The sequence below is a fragment of the Canariomyces notabilis genome, assembly GCF_033297395.1.
Source record: "Canariomyces notabilis strain CBS 508.74 unplaced genomic scaffold N656scaffold_20, whole genome shotgun sequence".
In the NCBI taxonomy this organism is placed as follows: Eukaryota; Fungi; Ascomycota; class Sordariomycetes; order Sordariales; family Chaetomiaceae; genus Canariomyces; species Canariomyces notabilis.
In genome coordinates, this window is record NW_027041842.1 from 235,035 (window position 1) to 258,212 (window position 23,178).

General features: G+C 54.7%; 9 protein-coding genes across 9 annotated transcripts; 3 read left to right on the forward strand and 6 right to left on the reverse strand.

The window, feature by feature from the left end:
• Positions 1 to 369: 369 nt before the first annotated feature.
• Positions 370 to 1,449, reverse strand: N656DRAFT_286544 (uncharacterized protein). The gene has a single exon (XM_064809131.1). The coding sequence runs from the start codon at positions 1,272 to 1,274 to the stop codon at positions 648 to 650; it is 627 nt and encodes a 208-aa protein (XP_064667847.1). The 5' UTR covers positions 1,275 to 1,449; the 3' UTR covers positions 370 to 647.
• A 554-nt stretch (positions 1,450 to 2,003) lies between these two features.
• Positions 2,004 to 3,247, reverse strand: N656DRAFT_800176 (uncharacterized protein; the record flags this gene model as incomplete). The annotated part of the gene is made up of 2 exons (XM_064817977.1): positions 2,004 to 2,045; positions 2,111 to 3,247. The coding sequence occupies 2 exons, from the start codon at positions 3,245 to 3,247 to the stop codon at positions 2,004 to 2,006; spliced, it is 1,179 nt and encodes a 392-aa protein (XP_064667848.1).
• A 596-nt stretch (positions 3,248 to 3,843) lies between these two features.
• Positions 3,844 to 5,046, reverse strand: N656DRAFT_791202 (Glyoxalase/Bleomycin resistance protein/Dihydroxybiphenyl dioxygenase; the record flags this gene model as incomplete). Its single annotated transcript, XM_064816948.1, has 5 exons — positions 3,844 to 3,875; positions 3,927 to 4,036; positions 4,091 to 4,335; positions 4,398 to 4,550; positions 4,609 to 5,046. 5 exons carry the CDS (start codon positions 5,044 to 5,046, stop codon positions 3,844 to 3,846), a joined length of 978 nt encoding a protein of 325 aa, XP_064667849.1.
• An 824-nt stretch (positions 5,047 to 5,870) lies between these two features.
• N656DRAFT_683267 (uncharacterized protein) lies at positions 5,871 to 6,578 on the forward strand (the record flags this gene model as incomplete). Its single annotated transcript, XM_064810588.1, has 1 exon — positions 5,871 to 6,578. A coding segment is annotated over one exon (708 nt), but the record flags the coding sequence as incomplete, so codon positions are not given.
• Positions 6,579 to 6,965: 387 nt separating this feature from the next.
• Positions 6,966 to 8,407, reverse strand: N656DRAFT_791204 (CRAL/TRIO domain-containing protein; the record flags this gene model as incomplete). The annotated part of the gene is made up of 4 exons (XM_064816949.1): positions 6,966 to 7,860; positions 7,932 to 7,963; positions 8,022 to 8,163; positions 8,223 to 8,407. 4 exons carry the CDS (start codon positions 8,405 to 8,407, stop codon positions 6,966 to 6,968), a joined length of 1,254 nt encoding a protein of 417 aa, XP_064667851.1.
• A 688-nt stretch (positions 8,408 to 9,095) lies between these two features.
• On the reverse strand, positions 9,096 to 12,772 carry N656DRAFT_800180 (Coatomer, beta' subunit; the record flags this gene model as incomplete). The annotated part of the gene is made up of 10 exons (XM_064817978.1): positions 9,096 to 10,062; positions 10,115 to 10,932; positions 10,990 to 11,115; positions 11,167 to 11,294; positions 11,353 to 11,424; positions 11,480 to 11,670; positions 11,738 to 11,879; positions 11,943 to 11,988; positions 12,048 to 12,071; positions 12,728 to 12,772. The coding sequence occupies 10 exons, from the start codon at positions 12,770 to 12,772 to the stop codon at positions 9,096 to 9,098; spliced, it is 2,559 nt and encodes an 852-aa protein (XP_064667852.1).
• A 384-nt stretch (positions 12,773 to 13,156) lies between these two features.
• On the reverse strand, positions 13,157 to 14,419 carry N656DRAFT_791206 (mannitol-1-phosphate dehydrogenase; the record flags this gene model as incomplete). Its single annotated transcript, XM_064816950.1, has 2 exons — positions 13,157 to 14,298; positions 14,368 to 14,419. The coding sequence occupies 2 exons, from the start codon at positions 14,417 to 14,419 to the stop codon at positions 13,157 to 13,159; spliced, it is 1,194 nt and encodes a 397-aa protein (XP_064667853.1).
• A 2,673-nt stretch (positions 14,420 to 17,092) lies between these two features.
• On the forward strand, positions 17,093 to 17,798 carry N656DRAFT_286869 (uncharacterized protein). The gene has a single exon (XM_064809132.1). The coding sequence runs from the start codon at positions 17,224 to 17,226 to the stop codon at positions 17,677 to 17,679; it is 456 nt and encodes a 151-aa protein (XP_064667854.1). The 5' UTR covers positions 17,093 to 17,223; the 3' UTR covers positions 17,680 to 17,798.
• Positions 17,799 to 20,308: 2,510 nt separating this feature from the next.
• On the forward strand, positions 20,309 to 21,519 carry N656DRAFT_791207 (uncharacterized protein; the record flags this gene model as incomplete). The annotated part of the gene is made up of 3 exons (XM_064816951.1): positions 20,309 to 20,902; positions 20,989 to 21,369; positions 21,409 to 21,519. The coding sequence occupies 3 exons, from the start codon at positions 20,309 to 20,311 to the stop codon at positions 21,517 to 21,519; spliced, it is 1,086 nt and encodes a 361-aa protein (XP_064667855.1).
• Between the last annotated feature and the right edge of the window lie 1,659 nt (positions 21,520 to 23,178).

The window sequence follows — 23,178 nt, forward strand, 5'->3', positions numbered from 1 at the left end:
CTACCTACCTATTGTTCTATTCACCCTCGCAGGTGCGGAAATCTCCATCCCATGTTTGACGGATCAATGCCCTGAGGGAGAGACACAGTAGGAAATATCGAGGGCTACGAGGATTTCAACCCTCTTAACCATCGCACAAGTGATTCTCTCGCATTGAACTAAGCAAACGAGTCTCCCGTTGTAACTTCCGTTTCCTACAGAAACCATAGCCGGGAAGATCCGCTTTCGATTTCCACTCTGCCTCAACCTCGAGGTTTGAACTCAACCATCCATCCTCACCGATCAAATCATCAAACGCTCAAAACCAACCTAATCCTTCGCATCGACCTAAGCAAACGAGCAGATGTCGTACCTCGTTTATCCCGCCATGGCCGCTCCAGGGTACATAATCCAGCCCCAGTTAACCACATATGCCGGGTAATTCTGCGTTCCGGCACCTTTCCTCCTCCTCCGCGTCCTCCTTCCCATTCCGAACCATGACAGAACCCGCCCTCTGCCATGCCCTCTGTCTTTTGCACCATCTCGCACTAATATCTCGAGCACGTTGCTAACGAACCATCATCTCCACAGCCTCCCACCTCCCCCCGACCCCGCCCCGGCGCAGCCGGCACCAACCGGAACCCCTCTCGCCCTCCCAGCGCCGGTCGTCATCCCGCAAAACAATGTGACATACTTCGCTCCGCCGCCGCCGCCGCAGCCACAGCCACAGCCGCCCGCTCCCGCGCCTGCTCCAGCCGCTGGAATATTCTATGCCGCCCCCGCCGCGCTTCCCGTTTGCTCGGTCCCGGTCCCGGTTCCGGCTTGTGTCCCCTTGATGACTGCGTTCGTTGCCCAGCAGCAGCCGCCGCCGCCTCCGCCGTCTGCCCCGGCCATGGTTCCGTGCCTCCCTGTGGTTCAGATGTCGACTCTGCCGTTGAGGCTCGCTCCTTGAGGATGGGTGTGCGGGGTTGGTGGGCGGGTTGAGGTTGAGTTAGGGAAGGGTGTGGTGGGGTGGGGTTACTCATACTGAGGTGCTGGATTCGGATTGGGGGTGGTTGGGATAGGGTGCAGGTGAGGGGAGGGACAGCCTTGTGGAGTGAGCTGGTGTTGAAGGGGGGAGGGATAGGGGGCGGGGAAGGGGTTTGATGCTTGCGTTTATGGAATGATGGAGGTGGTTTATCGTTTGCGGAGGGAGGACAGGATGCGTTGGTTTCGTATTTCTCATTCCTTTCGACGGTACATACATCCCTAAAGCAAGGAGCGGTTATGCAGATGCATTTACTGGGCTTGGGCATAAGGCAAACTCGTTATTGTCCTGTGTCTGGTGGCTTGGTAGTAACCTGACTCCTACATGGCATGATCACGGCGGTCAACAGGAAGCAGCACATACACACTTAGCCATGACTAGCAAGCAAGCAAGCAAGCAAGCAAGCAAGCAGATACGCAAGGTCTTCGAAAACTACCGGTCAACTCCTGCCTCTGGTACCCCAGCCAAACACTGTCTCGGCGTTCTCTCCCACAAACTCCAGTGTCCGTTGATAACTCTCTTGGCCCCTGAACCCGTCGCTTCCAGGCCATATTCCAACGCAGCCAACATTCTCAATATCTAGAAATCTCATCCGTGGTATCAGTTTTATTCCCGCTCATGGTATCATCACCAGTCCCGCTTCCTCCACCGGCACTCTCTGTTCTCTCAATAAATCACCCGTCCGTAGCACATCCCCTTTATCCCCCTTCCCTCCCTACCACTCCTCCCTTCTAACCCCCCAGTGCCCCCACTCTCCGTTTCCCACCTCCTCCCTGCGCCACTATCAAGTCCATTCCTGTAGAAGTACGCCCTTCCACCCTCGCTTCGAACATCGGTCCCAACCACTCGCACCTCCCTCCCAGGAGTAACAGCCCCACGACCATCCCCACCTCTCTCCCCACGCCGATCCCCATCCCTCCTCCCATCCCCATCCCGGTTACCCTCCCTCTCCCCCTCCCTTTCCGACCTCTCCCATTGAAAAAACGCACACCTCCCCTCAGTACAAACCCAAAACCTCCTCCCCGGCCCGCACATCGCCCTGGAACCAGTAAGGCACTCCCTACTCGGCATGCCACACGCACAGGGGATGTTGGTGTCGCTCACCCCGCGCAGGTCGGCCCAGGTAACCCACCTGCGGCACGGCGCACACCGGTAAAAGGGCCGTTGGGCGTTGCCGTTGGTGTTGGACCTTGCGACGCGCCCGAAGGTGGACGGGCGGCGGCAGGAGAGACAGGGCGGGCCTAGGGGTGGGAACTCTGGGAAGGAAGGGAAGGAAGGGAAGGAAGGGAAGGTAATTGGTGGTTGGGGGGTGGTGGTGGTGGTTTGGTTGGATTGGGCGGAGGACCAAAGGGCTGAGAGGGTGGTGAATTGCATCTGGTTGGTGGTTGTGCTAGTGCTAGCGGTGGCGCCGGTTGGGGTTGAGTAAGGGTCTACGCCGGGGTTGGGATCGGGGTTGGGGTGGTTTGAGGTTGGCCGGGGAGTTGGCGGTGGTGAAGGTGAAGAGCCGCTGCGTGAACTGTTGTGTGTGCGACTGGGAGTTGAGGAGTAAAGGCAGTGGCGATGCTCGCGGTCGTCTGCTTCTGGTTCTGAGTCTAGGTCCGGGAAGTAATCATCGTCGATGAATAGGCTGGGGCGTAGAGAGGGTGAGGGGCTGTAAGAGGGCTCCGGAAGATAGGGGTAGAAGACGTCCAGCGGTGGTTCATGGCCTGGAAGTGAGCTTGACTCGGTGTCGATGGGCGAGAGGGTAAACCGTTCGAGGCGGTTCATGATGTGCTTGAAATCAATTGATGCCGGTTCCCCTGGCTTCGCAGGGGCTTTGCCTGGCATGACGGGGCTTTCTGGAGCGGTGACAAAGTCTTCATCGTCGCTTGACTGCCTTGAGTCTGGTTGGGCGGATTGTAAGCCTGGGTCACGGGATGGCGACGGCTGAGGCCGTTGATTTGGGCGGTGTGAAGTGTCAACGAGATAATATGGTGTCGCATAGCGCAGCCGTTTCGAAACGGGATCGACCGAGGCTCGAGGAAGCGCGAACTCCAACTGATGGACTTCAGGCATCGCCCAGCAAACCGATCGAATTGTATATGCTGCCTCACTCCTGCCTCTTCCGCTCCTAGGAGAGGGGTAGCCGGTGCGCGCCAGCATCATGATTCCCGAGGACGGCGGTGGAAGGGCAAGCCAGAGGCTGGCGCGGCCTGAGTCCTGCAGCGGGATAAATACTCCGTCCTCGCGAGTGTCTGGCATCGTGAAGCCACGAGTGCTTCCAGGCAGCGGCGTTGAGCCGTTGAACAAGTCAGAATGTGGATGCAACGTGCGGTCGGCCTCACCGCTTAAGCGTGATCAGAGAGCGAATGAAATCAGGCCCGGCGTTCCGGCAAAAGCTTCTCGAGAGCTGATAGGTTACCTGCGCCGAGCCAATCATTGCTTGGCCATGTTCCTAAAGCGGTTCCCCACGATGGCCCGAGAACATGTGCTTCGTGTGTGTCGGTGAGCAACGAGACTGCTGCGTGCGAGTGGATTGTATCAGATTCAGGTGAGTTGGCGCCGGGCCTGCCACTCAGAACAAATTGTAATGACTGTTCAGCCCTCGAGGGGTTGCCCAGAACAGGAACACACTCTCGGTTTCGCGCTACTCGGCGTGTTACGTCAGCATGCTTCCCCTTTTTTTATTCGGCTTGGACACAGAAGCATATCCAACGACACAGCTAATTCCAAGGCCACGGCAATCAAAGCAGAGAGGGCTGCGCAACGATATATATTGCCAACTCGTTATACCAAAACGCCCTTTACATGTGCAGCCCACCCGTCAGTTGACCCAGCCAGGGTTCTTTGCCACACAATCAATCCAAGAAGGAAAGCGGAACTTCGGGGCCTACAAGCCTGTCAGTATTGACATGTATAGTTACTTCTGACGCTCACGTACCCCAAACATGTAGGTTATCCAGCGAAGCCTTGTGGTGGTGGGTCGGCTCGTTCATATCAAGCAGGTCGCCGTCCACATAGTGTTCCATGATGAAGCCAGACGGATCAAACCTAGTTCCCCGTTAGCCCGGAAGTCTGTTATCAGAATGCTGAGAGCAGTCCCACCAATAATCAAAGATCTGGCTGCCCATAACGTGCCGTCCCACACCCCAGCAGTTCTTGTGACCCTTGTGCCGGAGCCAGTCATGGCCGAGCAGCTGCGCATCGAAGTCGTGCGTCTCGAACGATGAATGGTGGACATGCATCTTGGGGCCCTCAAAGAAGAAGAAGCAGTGGTGGTCGACCAGTTCGCTGCCGCGGTCGAGACGGAAGAAGACCGTGACGTTGACTCCCTCGTCGTTGTGGACAAGCTGGGGTAGTGGCTCGTCAGCATCTCCAGGAGTCAGGGGCAAACCGCCGGTCAGAAACCTACGTCGCTAGGGAAGAAGTTAAAGTATGTCGTGTAGAACTCGTAGCACTTGGCAAAGTTGGTCACGCACATGCCGAAATGGCCCAGCTTGTGGATGGGCGCCGGCCGCTTCTTGAAGCGCTGGAACTGGTTGGGGCCTCGGTTCTTTTCGACTGGCTGCGCACTGCAAATGAGTAAAAGCGGCTACCCAGAAGAGGGAGGGCCGGATGCTCACGTAGTTGAACTTGAGGATGGGGAAATCAGGTTCCTCCAACGCAACCGGTGTTTGGCCGTAGACGAGATGGAACGGAAACCCGTCGACAGGGTCATAGAAAGTCACGCGCTTGCCGCCACCCGGAACGTCCGTCATCTCGTGCAACTCTGTAGCCTTGCATTCCGCTGGCAGGTTCTTGGATGCATACTCCAGATCTTCTTCTGACTCGACGACAAAGGCGGCGCCGCCGAACTCGGTCTTGTCCGAGGCCTCTAGGGCAAGGGAGAAGGGCTCGGTGCCATAGCCGCGGAAGAAGGTCGTCTTGCCCACCTGGGCTGTCTGTACGAAGCCAAAGTCTTGGGCGAACTCCTTGACTGGCTCGACGTTTGCGTGCTTGTACCAGATATGTGCGATGCGCACCAGCCGGATCTTTCTGATTGGGTTGCCGTTGGACGCCATGGTGGAAGGCCTATGTCTGTCCGTACACGGTGTAAAGGTCGTCAAGGGATGTACTGTCGACGAGTTATACGGGTGTCAACGTTTGAGAACAGTTCAGCCAGCAAGTTCAGAGACTAGATATCTGTATCTCCCGCGCCAGGAGGGCGGGGAGTGTATTTGACGTCCGTCTCCCATCAGGCGCGGTTGGTGAGCTCTCATGTCGTGCACCGCGGGGCAGCGGTGGGGTAGCGCGATGCGAACGCAAGCTCCGGCAATCTGATGGGGAGACTCCTCAGCCGCTGTCTCATCATCCCGTGATCGCGCGCTGGCAGCGCGGGTTTAGAAGAGGCGATCTGCCCAATCGCCGGCATGGGGTATTTCACGGCGGCTTCCAAGATTTCGATCAACCTACGTTTCCCTGCTGTTGCAGCAGAAATTGGCAACCGAAAACGAGGTTCGACGGTGCAACCCAATTCCGACTGGGTGGCGCCATGCTGTCCGGACTCCGCAGGAAGCGGGCGCTTTCAGCGCCTAGTTCACGCTCGGGTCCGAAGGTGTCCTGCAGGTGGCTTTTGGAAGCTCCGAGGCAGCATTGGAACTGTTCCACTTGATGGACGTGATTAAGAATTGGATTTGGACGGGACCAGTGGAGATCGGAGAAAGAGTGGGGCCTTCTAGAAGCCAGGGAGTACTTCGCACGCTTAACCCTAACCCGCGAGAATTGACGGCATTCCCGCTCTGAAACAGGAGCACAATTCGACGACGACAACCATCGAACCGAAAGCGCTACCAAGTTGATCAACCCATTCCCGTCGCCGGCCCCAAACCCCCAACAGCCCACCGCCATGGCCAAGGGCAAAAAAATCTCCAAGACTGCCGAGTCAACAATAAATACCTCAACAACCTCCTCCTCCCCGACCTCATCCAGCAACCGCAACCCTCCAAAATCCACCCCTTACCCCTACCTGCACGACGGCCTCCCCCTCCCACGTCTAATCGTCCTCGACCTCGACTACACCCTCTGGCCCTTCTACTCCGACATCCACATCTCCCCGCCGATCCGCCTCGTCAACACCACCACCACCACCAATTCCAACTCCAGTCCCAACCCACCCACCGTCGCGGACCGCAACGGCGAGCTCTTCACCCTCTACCCCGACGCACCACATATATTACGCCTCATCTCCAATTCCTTCCCCCACACCCGTCTCGCCGTGGCAAGCAAATCTCCCGTAGGGGATCTCTGTCGGGAGGTTCTCAAGCTATTGCGTCTGCCGCCTCCTGCACCGGAGGGGACTGCTTCTAGTGGTGGAGGCCCGAAGCGGACGATTGACGCGTTCGACGCCGGGCTGGAGATCTACGAGGGCACCAAGCTGCGGCATTTTGAGGTGCTGGCCAAGCGGACAGGGATAGCATTCCGGGACATGCTTTTTTTTGACGATGAGCGGCCGAATCTGGAAGTGGAGAGTCTGGGCGTGACCATGAGGCTTGTGCGGGATGGGCTGACGTGGGAGGAGTTTGAGAAGGGGATTTGGCAGTGGCGGGGGAATCAGAATCAGAATCAAGGTGTTGCCTAACGGGAGTGTATCCCGGGGGTTGGTTACATATCATGGAGTTGGGGGTTGGTCGTTGCACTGCATTTTACGCTGCATCGGTCTTGTTAGGGGGTATGTTGTGCGGCATGACCGGCATGGCGAGGCGTTGTGGTGTTGCTGGAGCGGATGCAAGATGCATTTGCACGCGGGAATAGACAGAGCATGCTTCTTCAGGTGTTGTCTCTGCATGGTTTGCGCCGGCTAGCTGCTTGTACTGGACTCACGACACCAATCCTATACCCCAGGACCAATAGAAAGTAATACAAACCCGCCAAACAGAAAACCCCCGTCTACTCCGTACATGCCAGGGCACCGGCTGCTACCCGTCGCTCTATGCGTCTATACTCAAGCTGAAACCGGTGTAGTCTTGTTCTCCCCTTCCGCAGCCTGCGGAGCGACCTTCTCAGCCAACTCCGCCGCCGTATTGTCATCAGCAATCGACAAGCCTTGAACACCTTCCTGTATCTCCCCCTCAGCAGCGCCCACACCCTCATCCTTGACCGCAGCACTCTCCTCCTTCGGAAACGCCACTGGGATCGTGCACACCCTCTCCCTCCTCTGCACGCCCCCTTTGCTGCCCACCGCAATACACTCCAGCTTCTTCCCACCGTCAATCGGCCTCCAGTACGCCGGCCCCTCCGGAAAATCCGTATACCCATTCTCCCAGCTCACGGCCCTTCTGATCTTGGGATCCAAATTCGGCCGATCAAAAAAGCTAAACTCCAACTCACCCCCATAAGCCTTGGGGATATTCCTCGGCTCAATAAACGCCTCGAGCGTCGGCTTCACCTCCCCCGGCGAAAGTATAAAAATCTTGCTCACCGTAATCGGATCAAACCACCTCTTGATCCACCCCCAAACGGTACTAAAAAAGTACGGCGCGCCAATGATAAAGATGCGGTCCAGCGTCTCCGGATAGTGCGCGGTCGCCAGCGTGGACGCGGCCTGCATGTGTGCTTTCAGGTTCCAAAACATGCGCAGCGACACCTGCGAGACGTCGACAATGTTTGTGCTGAGCGTGATGGGCGTGCGGGGGTGCTCGCGGTCCGTCATCTCGGTGCACAGCGGCTGCGCGAAGCGCGTCAGGTTTTCGTACAGCGCGAAGAGACGCAGCAGGCGCTGCGGGGTGGACCCGTCGGGCTGGGCTTTGCTGACGTTGGTGGACTCGGCGGTTTTCTCGTAGTTGGAGACTGTCTTGGAGTCGAGGTGGCGGATTTGGAAGAGGTAGAGAGGGATTCCTCTGTGTGAGAGACAGGACTTGTCAGTCGGGGGCTTGATGGTTGCGGGAGGAAGGAAGGGATGTGGACGAACCTCCTGTCTCTCCTACCAGTCCATTGGGGATACTGTGATGTATGCCGTGTCAGCCAACGCCTCAAGAACCTCGGCGTCAACATCCCGTACCAAACTCCGCGTCTCTTCATATGCATCCACATCGATTGTGTCGTACAGCACCTCGAGCTGGTTTGCCTTGCGCCAATCCTCAGTGTCCTTAAACTGCTTGTAGGCATCCTGGATGACCCATTTCCTAGCGCGCAGGAACCGTCTGGACGACAATGCGTTAGCATCAGCTTTACAACCAGAATTGGAACCAAGGGGCATTACAGCAAGGTTTGATCGTCGTGCGACGGGTTCTGCGAGCTTGTGTACAGGCCCTTCTCTGTTAGATAGACCTTAAAATTCCGGAGCGCATTCTCTTCCTCTTCGGTCAAATAGCCCAGATGGCCATGGGGATAGCCGATATCATGGCCACCGACGCTCACCACCCTTTCGGCTGGTATTCCGCTCATGGTGTATGTAGGTACGCCGGTCTGTTCCTGGCGCCTGGCGCGCGCGGGGTCTCGCGGTTAATAATAGTGCGGGGAATCGAAACTACCTATGTAATCAACAGGAAACGTTCCGAGTGTGCTGCTTGCTCCGTCATTCGCACCGGCTGTGAGCAAGTAAGATATATGGTTAGCTATGTCGCACAGTGACACAGCAATGGACTGGTTTATCATGTGTTTTGCGAACTGAGTACTCTCGGCCACAGTCGGGGTTTGTCATCGCCGACCATTCCGAAATGATGATGGAACAGCCCCACAGCTGTTGGCTACGCTATCTTAGCGCTAAACGCCGCGATCGATCCTTCACATCGGCCCGCAGCCCTACAGACATCCCTTGGCATTGACCTAGCAACGTGAGCCATAGATCAGATATCTACATAAGCTCAACGTCCAGCATGCAGAGTAAACTGCTCTCACCACTTGACCCTAGATGCCTCAAGCCCCAGAAGTATGTACAGTACAGTACCTAGATATACCATGCCACTGCAAACAAAGATAAACAATTGCTCCTACCCTAGGTACACAACTCAACTCTGTGCTTTTCGCTCTCCCCCTCCACGAAGTAATAAAGCGGCCCCAGACGCCGTAATCGCATCACATCAACATCACATTTATCCTCTTCACTCAAGAATTAAACACGCCATGACACAAGCTACTCCTCATCCGCCTCAGCACCCCCATCCTCAGCCTCAGCCTCAACCTCTCCCACCTCCCCATCGTTTCCACCACCACCACCCGCAACCGTAGCCGGCCCCTCCTTCTCCAACCTCAACCACTCCTCCCACTCCGGAAACAACTCCTCATCCTCACCGGGCATACCCAGCGACTTAGCCACACGCCCCTTCTTACTCTTCTCCAGACTCTCCTTCCACTGCGTCACCAACCCAGCCGTCAAACTCGGCATGTACGTCTGCGAGAACAGCACCGCCTCGGCAAGTCGGCCCGTCTTGACCAGGATATCAATGCAGCCCGGGACGTCGCCCAGCGACCACTTGCAGCTGAAGGCAACATTGTGTGCGCCCGCCTCGACCGCCTGCTCGGCCAGCTTGGCCAGACCCTCGCGGTCAGACGTGGAGCTGTACACCAGCAGCAGAGAACCAAGGTCCTTGGAGTTGACAAAGCACTCGGTGGCGAGGGGCACGTCCCAGGCGGCGAGGCCCGCGTCGCCGAGCGTCTTCCATTTGTGGTCCGAGTCGGCCTGACGCGCCAGTTCCAAGGCGGTGTCGAGCTGGTTGAGCGAGAGAGCGAGGTCAAACTTGTGCTCCGGGTCCGTGGCGACTTCGAGTGCGAGTTCCTTGTGGCCCTGGCCCTCGAGGAACCTGGCAATCTTGTTGAGCTGGTCCTGCGGAATGCTAGGCAGCAGCTCGGCGGCTGTTTCCATGTCCCCCCGAAGCACGAGCGTCTGGTATTCCAGGACTGGGAGGGACAGAGCAAATGAAGTAACCGAAAGGTCCTTGTCTGTGAGATAGACGCGGCTGTCACGCTGGAGATAGCCGAGGATGTACATGGGCTTGTCAAAATGCGCCACAGTGTATGTCTGGTCGCCCACCAGGTAGTTCAGCCGGTTGGTCCCATTGGAGTAGATCAGCACGTCTCCAAGCCATTCCGCGGACCGGATGCTGCAGCCTCATTAGCATACTCCAGGGAACTCGATAGGCCTGTTACACTTACCTCTCGTTGATATCAGTGACGACTTCAAAGGCGGCCTCAACACCGTCGTCTTCGACCTGGCCGGATTGAACCGCTTGGTTGTACGCATCCCGCGAAAATCTCAGCACATAGAATGTGTCCTCACAAGCGATGGCCACGAGCTCGCCACTCTCGCTCCAGTACACCTGTTTGGGTTCGACCTCGATACGCCGGACAAGCCCGCCTGTTTGCCAGTCGTAGAAAGAAACACCCCCTTGGCCCTTGACGCCGAGAAGCACACCTCCGGTAAGCCCATCCGCCGCAAACGGAACGTCGAGAGCACCCTTCTTCTCCTGGAAGTTCTTGAAAACCTTGATGCTGGTTGCGGACTCGCGAATAGCAAAGTCGTTCGAGTTGTCCTTGGACGCCCAGACGAAATCGAGAGCCTGACCGAAGGCCTTGTTCCGCCACGCCAATGCCGTGTAAATGATGTACTCGCCATCGCCGCAAATGGCCGCGAAACGCCCGTTGGGGGAGTGGATGAGTGTCTGTGGGTAGACTTCGGCGGTTCCCAGCTCCTTCGTGGTCAAGGTGATCGGCTCGTTGTCTTTTGTCGGCTCACCGCCCTTGATCACCGCAGAGACGACCTCGTTGTGTCGAGCCCAGATGATCTTTCCGGATCCGTCCATCGACACGGCCGGTTCCTCGCGACCCAGCTTGATGACGACCGACCCATCATCGAAGCCAACCGCGATGCCCTGCTTGCCCTTCTGGTACGCCACGCACCATGCTCTTTCTAGCCCATAGTTCAACGACTGCTCAAAGCGGTAGGTGTTGGCGTTCCATATCCTCACGGTACCCTAGGGCTTACTGTTAGCGCCGGCTTGAGGGACCGCGGCTGCGGGACATATGCATACATCCTCTGAGCCGGAAATGATAATAGGGAGTTCCGGGTGATAGCACGCAAACGAAACATTGTTGGTATGGCCTTCCAAGGTTGCGATTAAGCTCTTCGTTGTGTAGTCCCACACTTTTACCGTGCGCTATACGGGTCGGTTAGTCGGTATGCCAGGGTTCTGCTGGGAAAAGCTTACGTCGTCTGATGTGGTAAGTAGGTAGGGCTTGTCATTGTGAGGATAATAATCCACATGGTTGACGCCCTTGGTCTCATGCGCCTCCAGCTGGAAGTTTGGGGTAGACGACCCCAGACTCCAGATCTTGACTGCCAGGGGTTAGACGGATGAGCGGGAAACCGGGTCGAGACGCAAACTGTCACATACCGGTCCTGTCCAAGCAGGCAGACGCGAATGTATTTGTATCCTTGGGGTTGATCGCCAAGGACATCACATAGTCTAGAACAATCAGTATCCCGCGTCCTTGGAAAACTTAGCTCCGCCAACACCTTACGTGAATTGCCCTCGAACACTCTGACGTTCTTCCACCCCTTCTCCCAATCCCACAGCTTTATGGTCATGTCATCGCTAGCGGTGAGAACAAAGGGCTGTGTGGGGTGCACAACAATCGCCCGGATGTAGTCGGGATGTGCCTCGAAGGATGTGATTTTCTCGCTCGTATTGTAGTTGTAGACTCGGATTTGGCTGCAGCACCCGTGTTAGTCTCTCCAATGCCGACCATAAAGCGATATAAATCCAGAGCCGCCCATACAAATCATCCGACCCGCAGACAATCCAATTCTTCCGCGCAATAAAGCGGCCGGCGCGGACGGGGACATCGGTGAGCTCGAAGGTCTTGACGATCTGCTGTGTCTCGTAGGACCAGATGTAGACGTGGCCGCTGTACAGGGTCGCTGTTGAGGTTCGGCGTCAGAGAGTTTGAAAGTGATGGTTTCCTCAAGAGATCAACAACATACTCAGAATCCATGGCTCGGTTGGGTGGAAGTCGATACCCTTCACTCGCTGTTGCAGGCCCAATGTCAGCGGTCGCACTCGGATCCCTCTCTGGCCGGTCGACGTACCTCGGAGCGAGCAAAGAGTTGTCGCTGTACATTGATACATGTTAGCAAAAGTCATTCAGATCGGAGACTGTTCAAAAAACGGGACTAAGCGAGACGGAATAAGACGCGCAGCTGCCAGCAGGGACGTCTCGAGCTTGTGTCCAGATCCACGATGGAACGACAAACTCATCGACTCGGGAGGGCGCAACTTGCCTTGACATCCAGCCTCATCTTGGGCGAGACCGGGGCTGTGATCCAAGACAGAAAATCGGGGGCAGTCGACTCTCGAGCTTCAGGAGCTTGGTGGGGTGTCAATTGGGATGCTGGTCGAGGGACTCTTGAGTAGGGAAAGGGGTGGACCTGGCTAAGGTCGGCAATTGACCGTCTTCTGCCTCCAATCTGTCGCCTGGAGATGGTTTGCAATAGGCCGTTCTCGTGAAGATTGCAAGAGTTCTCTCCACAGGCAACTGTAAATAAGGAGGCCACCAGGGTGATGGCTCTCAAAATGCGGGCCACGTATCTGGAGGTCTGGACGCATTTCCTCAATCTCGGGTTCAAGGATTAGGTAATCGCACATGTCCCCCAAAATTCTGCCTCAGGCAGCAAAAGCAGGCGGTCAACCAACGTTTCCAACTTCTCCCACAATGCAAATCTCACACGATGCTCGGATGAAAATAGCATCAAAAATCCATTCAGCTCACATTCAGCACCATCAGATTGGGACGCTTCATCCCGCTGTGAACCATGTTCAATTACCGCTTCCAAACACACCACTTAACGAATGTCACAGGAATGCATAATAGTGAGAATGAATGTGGCGTGGCCTCGCCAACGTTTTCTTTAGTATTGCCCAAGTCTTGCGTCTATCTATGTTGAAGGCAAGAAGATGACAACAGGAAAATGATCATAACCCGCTCTAATCAAGTGTTGCATCCAGCGCATAAAACCGTTGTCTTGACCCGTGCTCGATAAGAAAAATCCCGCTACATGATGAACGCCGTCCCGATGCGCTTCAACTCCAAAGAGAGACACAAGAAAAAACAAAACACGCTACTCGCTGCCCCGCCATTCAGGCTCGGAGGGGTGCATCTCTACAATGCACAGCGTAAACATCAAGCAACCACCTCAGTTCAGTCATCCCGCAGATCAGCCTGGACGCGCTTAACGACCTCGACGACCTTGGGGAAGAGCTTCTCGTCGGGCTGCAGACCGCAGACCTGCTTGACGACCTCGTCGGGCTGGTTGTTCTCCATGATCTCGGCGAGCTCAAACGACTCCTTGTCGCCCTCGACCTTTTGGAAGCGGAACGCCATCTCGGCCGCGTCGAGCAGCGCCTGGCAGTCCTTGTCTTGCTCGGCCAGCTCGGCCGCGGGGCCAATGAACCGCTCCTTGCGGCTTAGCTTCCGCAGCGGGGCGCGGCCCACCCGCTCGACGGCGTCCTCGAGATGCGGGTTGCTGATGCGGCGTACGATCTTGTCGACGTACGCCTGCTGCTCCTCGTGCGGGATGCCGTGCTTCTCGGTGATGAGGCTGGCGGTGTTTTCGAGGGCCTTCTTGACTTCTTGGTGGATGTCGCGGTCCTGCAGCGCGTCGTACACGGTGCTCTTGCGCCGGTTGTAGCCGTGATACGCCGCAGTCGCGTGGCCTGTGTTGACTGTGTAGAGCTTGCGCTCGATGAAGGGCTGCAGGTCTTCGACCCAGTTGACACCCTTGATGTCGGGCGGCGCCCACTCGCCGAAGGGGGTGCTTTCGATAACCCACTCGTAGAATTTTTCGAGCTTGACGTCCAAGCCGGCATCGGGATCCTGTGCCGGGACGATGCGATCAATGGCCGAATTGGCAAATGCCGCCCGCTTATCGTAGTCTGCGAGCCGGTCGGGTGACGTGTTCTCAGGGGCCTTGATGAATTCGGCAAGCGTATCCGTGGCGCCGATAGCGTTTTCACACGCAATCACGGCGACTGGGCAGAGATCTGGCGAGCGTTGGTCGATACCCTTGGCGATGACCGGGGCGATGAACTTTAGGATGTGAGGGCCGACGGAGCAGGTAACCAGGTCCGCCGTCGCGATTTCCCGCACTAGCTCAGCTTCATGTGTCCTCGAATTGATGGCACGGTAGTTTGTGATGGTGGATTCCGTCGTCCCGTCGGCACCGACCTCGATCACCTTGTAGCTCTTCTGCGCATTGAGCTTGTTCACTGTTGTGTCGTTCACCTCGGCGAAGATGACCTCATAGCCAGAGTTGTGTAAGAAGCAAGCGACGAAACCACGACCTGTCCGGCATCAATGTCAGCCACTGTTGAATGACGTAAAGGTAGGGTTTTGATCCGGGTGCGACATACCAATATTGCCGGCGCCGAAATGGACGGCTTTCTTGGGGCAATTCCTTTCCATCTTGGGATGAAAGTGATGGGTGGTTTCTTGAGGATTGAGGATGGGCTGCAGTGTGAAGAAGATAGGGTTCACTTGAGTGACACTTTGGCAGGTAGGGCTTGTTCAACGTCGGTGTTGGGTACTGGAGGTATATGCGCCGATCGTGAGATCGTGGGACGGTGATTTGGATGACGATGATGACGATGATGACGATGATGACTTATGGAGTGTAGGAATCTCGCCCCCGAGCAGGAACGACGGAGCAACGAGGAGCAGACATCTTTATACAGACGATCGTGGGCAACCACTGCCCGGGTTTTGTGGGTCTCCATATCTCAGAACCTTGTTGTTTCCCTTGGGCCATGGCCCTGCGACTTGTCAACCATCTGGTGAGTGCAAGCACCTAACGGAGCATGTTGATGGATCACCGGTGGGTCTGCAGTGACGGCCTTGTGGCTTGTCAGTGCTGACGGAAGGACGGCTGGAAAGGCTGGGCGCCCCACCGTCTCTAAACAACGGTACTGTGCGTACCCACTTTACTGTGACCACACTCGGCGTTTGGTGCCGGCAGGCAGGTCCGAGGGGTCAGGCTGGCACCGGGTTCGGCCACCACAAGGGAAACAGCAGGCACGCTGGCACAGAGGCCATGACCTGCGACCAAGAAGGCCCGTCGCCGGCGTTTTGCTCTTATTTTATATTTTGTTTTGGATTGACTGTTTAATAGCGATCAAGGACCAAGTGAACAAGGATGACGCTTGGAATTCTCGCTAGCCCCAGCGTTCCTGGCTTCAACGGGCCCAGATAAGGAAGGCATAAACCCATACAACAATCTTGAAGTGGTTGGACAGACGGCCGGCCGGATCACAACCATAAGCGAGCCAAATGCACTCGGATATTTGATGCATGGCTTTGACTTCCTTGCTCCAGGGCAGGTTATCTTGAACAGCAGCCACTCACCAGTCCCGACGATGTCGCGTTTGCTGTCGAATGAGGATCAAGTCGGCAGGTTGCAGGCAAGGCGGTAAAGATGCAGCCGACTTTGTTCCTGATTGCATTCAGGGTGCTGCGGGGATGCAAGCCGGTCCCTGAAAGTTTTTGTGCCGATCACGCCAATGACAATGACCTGCATGTTGCCATGGAGGAGACCGGTTGGCGGGTCATTTCTGGAAGTCGCTGCAATCACCCGGTTACGTTTGAATGCCAAGATGGGTTCACGAAGACAAGCAGGAAGCACTGCAGTCGGACAAAATCACTGTATTAGTTGAGTCTCCAACGTTGAGCCTCCAGGGGTTCTACTTACATAGGAAGTCAAATGAATGGAAACTCTTTGAAATGCGGTAGTCCCCTCCAACGTACCATGTATCCTCCCGTTACCCGGGGTACAATATCGCCCGATGTCAACAGCTCTGTATGTTCATCTTCGGTTACTTATTACAAGCCGTCCAGAGTTATATGAGAGAGGGTCATTCTCCGGAATGCAGAGGTTTCCAATGCTTCCGTCCCGGGTCCTGTCGATCAGCGCCGAACGCGCCAGTGACGTTGAGGCGCTGCTGGATCCTCGAAGATCCATGCCAACTTTGCAAGATCCTGGATTCACGGCAAACACGGCGCCGTCTCTTCAAGTTCCTTATTGTCCGACGCTCCGCTTCATTCAACACTGTACGGAGCCCTTGGAGTTCAGTTATCTGAAAAACCATATCGCTGCTGATTCTACTCATCTCAGCTCATAGCGAGGTGATATACCGTACAGAGGCTGCGGACCCAGTACAGTACAGTACACTATCGGGAAACTGCGTACAGTATGTCGATCATAACGTTAACGGTAGCAAGGGTTGGAGTGGAAACGGCCCCTCCGTTACGGCCGACGGAGAATACGCTCCAACAATTCTTGGCTTTCGTCATGAACCAATCAAACTTCAGGTCATCATCGCCCTATCAAACGTTATCGTCGACGTCGTTCACGATGAATGACATCGCTCTCATGTTGGTGTAGTGCAGCCGTAGTGTGCGGTCGGTGCAACCAGCCAAGCGAGCCAAGCCACCATCGTGAGACCCTTTTTCAGGGTCTGAGACCGGGAATCGCCACCGGCCCGCATGACGACATAGGTGGGTCATCAGTGCCCCTTTTCATCCCGTGGGATGGCTTATGTAATTGGGATTGGCGGCTGTTGGGTGTTGGGGGTGTTTCGAACTTTTGCAGTGCCTGCCGGCTGTTTCAGGCTTTCAGCTGATTTCAGCAAGATCAACGGTTCCTTTCCAATATCAACTTCGGTCCGTCGTCTGCACCATGACGGCAATCGTTTTCTCTTTTGCATCACAGTGCTTTTGGCGACCGACTCGAGGTGACGGCTTGATTCCGGAAGGTGACGAGTGACGACAATCCAGGCACGCCGCCAGAGTCGAACCTGTCAGGGTAGCCCGACTGCGGCAGCACCTGGTCGATTCGGGCCACGATGTTTCTGCTATTCTCATTTCTACACGGGAACTTCCCCAATCATGGCCTGCCCGGTCTCCTCGGCAGTCGGCGACCCGCCCAACCGCCGGGCCAACCCAGAGGAACATCCGGCCATCACTTTTGTCCCCTTTATTACCCTTTTGGACCCTAGATGCCTGCCCCACAGAGTCTACGCGTAACGCAGCCGCGTCATTTGGCCGACCATGTTTCGCTGTCGTCTTCTTCAACAAACATCGTCCTGCCCTGCACCTGATACTGAGTTAGCAATCTGAAGTCCCATAAGCGCTATGTTAGCAGTTTCAGGCCATCGTCAACCCACTCCATTCAAGCTTCTTTCCCCTGAGTTTTTCGTCAATCTGCGAGGTCACTGATGTTGCAGGGGGCAATATGCAATGAGCAATCAGCTTGGCCAACCAGCCATCACTTCCCCAGGCGACACCTTATCAGAGACCGACCGCCTCCTTTTATCTGCTCCCAGTTCATGCATTCACCGGCCTTTGGTAATCTCACAATGTGGGATGCTATTGGAGCCTTGCAGTCCTGGTTTGGTCGGAGCATGCCCACTTGCCGTTTGCAGAACCAACTGCATCTCTCCCCTGGTGTACTTGTATTGTACAGGCGAAATTGCCGACTTGGCACTTTACTTATCGTTCCCGTAGTATTTTGCCCAGTTCTCGTTCCGGACCGTCACCGCCTCCGTAACGGCCAGAAACGGCGCCGGCGAGGAGAGGCCGGAGTCCCCCCCCGGTCAGTAGGGGGTGCCAGTAAGGCGTTGCCGATCCGAGGAACGGGATGCGTGCAATACCAATTAGAGTGGTCCGCGTAGAACAAATGGAGAGAATACTGTAAACTGTAAAACCACTGGCATGCAGCAGTATATCAAATTTACCAAGACACTACTTGCCAAAGGGACTCCTAAAAGTTCATAACAACGGGGTGTAGATCTGGTAAAGGTGAAAGGATCACAGCAAGAGTGCAAGCAGTTGTCTCAGTAGACTGGGTGTAGCGACTATGATATATTGCTTCCTGAGGAAGCTCTGAGCTATTCAGGGAGTGATTAGCGTCGTCTGTCACGGCACCCGCCGCAGTTGCTGAGAAGACCGAGACCGTGACTGTATCCGACTACTAGTGGGTGCCTTACACATGTCTCTCGTTGTTCCGCTGCGCCCCTAGTTGTTGCTGGAAAACCAATGAGTCGATGTCGTGGACGGTGGGGGTCCGTATAGAACTCTCTTAAGAGTTATGAAACTCACCGCATTTCGAGCAGACAACATGACCATCCTGTGAATTGCAGTCTTGGTCTCGGTAACTCTTATCTTGGCAAGTGGTTGCAGTACCTACTTGAGGGGCATTTGGATGGTAGCTAGCCTATAGCTGTGGTGGTTGTTAGGGCAATTTCATGTCCAAGAGCAATCCGTTACTTCCGTCTATGGTTTGCAGTAGAACGCCGTACCCCTTGAACTGCCTGAGACTGTTGGTTTGAATTGGACTGAGCAGTCGATCTTGAGCTGTATATCTAGTTGATTGTGTTTCCTACGAATATATTGAGAAATCAGGGCGGAGAATAACAGCACCCTTGCTGTCTTATGATTTTTCATCCCCTTTTTCGACGACGCCTGTCGAGTTGACCGAATTTATACCTTATGTTTGCTCGCTTTGTAGACATCTTGTCCGATTGAACTTCAGGTTGAAACCTGAAGGTTTCCAGTCACGTAACAGCATAATTAGTATTCCACGAGCACGATCGCTGGCTCAAGAGATCGCTAAATCTCTGATTATATCTTACGTATTAAGCCCATCTCGTCCCTGATTGTTTCATCCATACCTTTGTCTTTGCTGTCACGGGTGGCTCTCCAACTCATAGAGGCTTTGTAGACTCCTAACAACCATAAACCGTTCAAATACCATGTGTGTCACTGACTTGGTGGAAAACTGCCAGACAATCTAGGGGTTACCGGCCGTGAATCATCCATGAACCGTTCCTGGTACCCAGCAATACTCCAGTAAGTCGGTTCTCAGATCAGGCCCTTGTGATCAAAATCAGATGATTCTATTGACAATGGATCTGCTCAAGTGGGTTGCCTCTCTTTTTGGGAATTGAGTCGGAGGCGGGTGTTCCTGTAACTATGAAAGGAAAGACTGCCATCTAGAACTCAACTGAGAGTAAGTAGACTGCATACCTGTAGTGTGCACTACTGTCAGGTGCCTATCATGCTCCGGCCAGGCTGTTGTCTGCAGTTAATATTTTCCTACAGAAAAGTGCAGGTATAGAGAAGATAATTGGTTGAACCAAGAACGTGCCGGACGGTTGGCTGCTTCCAAGGTCCAACAGATTCAGATAGTAATTCGCTCTTTCCCCAGCTTTAGAGGCAGCAAACCCCGCGCTGGTGCATTCCTTACCTTTTCCTTCTTTCATCCCTCATTCATCCGATAACGACAGAGGTATTTGCACTTTTCTTGTCTAGATAGACACCAATACCTTAACGTATCCAATATGTCGTCCAGTTCTGGCGGTCATGTCAGTTTCAGCCAGCTGCTACCAACGCAAAGAAACCTCTCCGAGCTGTTAGAGAAGCTCCTGACCGTCTTCGGAGTTGAGTCCATCCTCGAGGGAAGGGGACTTCCTGGTCAGCCTCTCCAGCGTGAGATCGGGGACGCGCTCCCCCGTTACGTCCTCAAGCCCATGGCTGGCAATGACTTCCACGTTCAAACTTCGTTTGGTTCTTCGCCTTCCTACAAGGCCCTGATGCAGCTCCATATCGATCTGGACGATGAAAGGTCGGACAAGATGTGTCTCCCCCCCTGTGACGTCGCCCTACATCCCAAGTCCGAGGAGGCGACCGCCACCACATCGGCGTAACAGATGGCTAAGCTTCTCCGTTCCGCCTGGCCGGATGCGAATGTTGTCGGCCCCTCAAAACGTCGCCCACTGGGGCCACCCTTTCTTGATGCTGACAAGCCGGATTACCAACTTGTCCGATGGCTTGCTTTCAAGGATCTCAATCCTGTTAGCGAAGGGGTCCTCTTGATCAATCTCTATAAGTCCAACGACTGGCTCTTTCGACTTTATCGACAGGCAGCGGTTCGTTTTTCTTGTTAGGGCCTGGCGGTTTCTATGGTATTAAGAACTAGACCTGATATTTTGATATGTTTCCTCTGCATATAGCGCGGCCTCTCTGTTAAGCCGTCCCCAGATGCCGACCAGGCACCAATCTCCGTGGACAGATACCCAGATCGAAAGAAATATGGTCAGGTGCTATCCAACGAATCCGACGCCCAGATATGGTAAGTTTCTGCTCTTAGACTAGCACAGACTGCAACGCTCCAGGTTCTTTTCTATCGAGAGACGCAGAAGTAGCTAATCCCGGCCACCCCACCCACTCCTACGTAGGTCATTTACCGGCCCGGATAACTGGGTCATCTCGTTACCTGTGCTTGCCACAATTCTCCTCCTCATGACGCATCCGACAAAGGAGGTCGACCCGCTGCCCGACAATCCTGACAGAGACTTGTCATGGACTTTGGACTCGCTTCAAGGATTCTGCAGGGGAGAAGGCCTTGAGGAAGGCAACCGTCACCTTTCGTGGTCGCTGGGTACGTTTCCGGACCGCTGGATGTACCTCAACTTCATCTTCTACTACCTCACCCCGTGCGATAGTAGCGACGGGGACGAGTGGATTGGCTCCGGTATTCGGTGCGACCGTCAGAGCATCACGGTACCCCTTGGGGGTCCTAGCGGCAAAGAGACCTTCAGGGAACGGCGAGTCTGGCTCAGCATGCGTACTGCAACGCCATACAGAGATGATCGCCAAGCGGACGCGACTTATCTGGAGGGGCCGGCTACGATTGGGTTCGTCCTGGCCGACGGGTTCCATCATCCAGTCGGATTGACCAAGAAGGAATGGTTTGAGCGCGGACTGGAGCCTGCCAGTGCTTATGGCGCTTGGGGTATAACGGCTTTCCAAATGCTCCTTTGGGGTGGGGTGGAAGAATGGAGCAGAGGCTGGAACGCCTGTCTTGATTATGTTGAAAGACTTTATGAAGTCCAAGTAAGTAGTTGTCCCCCGCTGTCTCCCCCATCTCTAGCCCAAACCAAACTTTCCCTGTGCAAACGATAACAATTTGTTGCGACCAGGTCGGGGATATAGATGGCAGCGACCCAAAGAAGCTTCACGACCTCACGTTTGACCCTTTCGGCGGGCTGGCCAAGGAATACTTCGTCGCAGCCCACCTGCTCAAGATCTTCCGCCGCCATATAGATGTCCTGCCCCGTTCCCTTGAGCAGATGAGATCAAAGTGGCAGACGACACACCCAGGCGTGGAATCGGATCTCTTACAGCGTTTTGATAATGCCACCCAGTTGATGATACTAAGAAACTGGTCTCAACTGATGAACCACGCTCACGCTCTGCATGGAAAGCTTGCCCAAAGGATCGAGAAGACATCGGGCGAGTTCATGAACCTGAGGAACAGTGTGAGCATTACCAATGGCATCGACCGGCATCCACAAAAGAGGGTGCAGAAGAAGCATACCATGTTACTAACCATCTCGCAGCTAATGATGGCGAAAATTAGCATCGCACATGATTCACAGGAATATGAATTCCAAGTGTTTGCTAGGAGCAAGGGCAGGAAGCAAAATGAAATGCCGTCACCCGGATATTGAGCTGGGCGTTGACTAGGCCTTCTTCATCAACATGCAAGCAGAGCGTGTATGAGGTAATGATGTACATACCTAAGCTTGTCCTTTACTTACCCAGTCTCGCCAGCAAGCCCAGGGCCACTTGTTCGGGCCGCACCGCACTATGTTTCTATGAAGCTGTTCTTAGAGAAAGGGAGTCCCAAGTCACGGTTGAGGGAAAACGGTAGCACCGAGAAACACATATACGCACTGTAGGGTGTTCCCACACAGTAAGCATGTTTGGATACACTGTATACACTGTTTCAAGTTCCCTGAACCCTTGAGTACGGAGGTTGGGGCCAAAAGTAATTGACAGCTTCCTGCTGGTGCCAAGCCTGTCAACATGTGAGAAGCCAGAGGACGAGAGACGTACTGTATTTTCTGTAGGGATAGCGTTCCCTCGTAGATTCCCACCTAAGACGGGTTGCAGTGGGCACTGATATGGCCCTGTAAATGGCCCTGTAAGTGGGCTTGACTATTGTGGATTGCAGTGGCCAGTGTAGGTGGCTCGGCTAGACTGTGCGAATCTTACTGTATCATGGGCTTGGCAGTCTTGGAAAGAGGAAGTTGTCAATTTCTTTTGGCCCCAACCTCCGTACACATGCTCGACATGAAAGCCGATCACCAATAAGATCTGACCGGAACCACATCTTGATCTTCACAAGCCAAGAACAGTACCACTCCGGGAAAGGAAGATCAATTCCCAATACTTCCTGTCCTGCAGCGATTATCGCCTGATTTTGACTGCGAGAATGCGAAGCTGCCAAGGTTCAGGGGTATGTTTGCTGGCCTCGGCCCCACTTCATGAGACCGGGCAGCCGTCGGGGGTGTGCGTTTTCCGTCCGGTGCATCCAGGGACCAACAACAGGCAACGTATATCTGAGATGTATGTGCACGTGTAGCAGTGGCTTTGGAGTTGCTGTGGTCGGTTATTGCAATTTGCGAAACGGCTAACAAATCCTGTACAGTCACCTCTCGAGCTTGGGGTTGCATTCTCCCCTCAAATACCTCCTCCTAGGGACCTTTTTACATGTCTTCAGACGGCTAAGTCGGCAATCACGGCATGGACAATCGGGCCGGCCAACGACAGCCGCCCTCATGATAGCAAAAGGCGCTCTCATGGCCTTTGCCGATTCCCGGTCCAAGGTCACTCAAAGCACCATGCATAATGCGAAGTGCCCGCCCCCTGTCCTGTATACCGCTATCAGTATCAGCTTGCACGGTATCCGTACTTTGTATTTGTTGGTCTCTTCAGGCTGCTACTTATCCGTCGCACCAATGTGACAACCACCGGCTCTACCAAATTCAGATAACAAAACGCTGCCAACACCGATGATCTCAACTGGCTTCAATGGGCAACTTATCGCTATAGTCAATACTATATACACATGTAGATCCTCCAAATTACTCAGATCCGAGTCCGAGATCTGCGCTTGACTTGACACCCTTTGCTCAATCAGCTTACCATAACTACGGAGCTTACATACTACTAGGTTGTATCTCCGTCTCTAGATCCCCTTTACAGTGTCTTACCGGCCTCTCCTCGAGGTGAGCGGACGGACTCCAATGGGTAGTATTGGGATGATGGGATGTCTGGAGAACCCCAGGCCGCGACCCTTGCGTCGATCACAGATCCGGGGAATC

What these genes read in the sequence shown, in the direction of transcription:
- N656DRAFT_286869 (XM_064809132.1), top strand. Translation starts at nt 17,224, where the DNA reads ATGTTGCAGGGGGCAATATGCAATGAGCAATCAGCTTGGCCAACCAGC.
- N656DRAFT_286544 (XM_064809131.1), bottom strand. Translation starts at nt 1,274, where the DNA reads ATGCCCAAGCCCAGTAAATGCATCTGCATAACCGCTCCTTGCTTTAGG.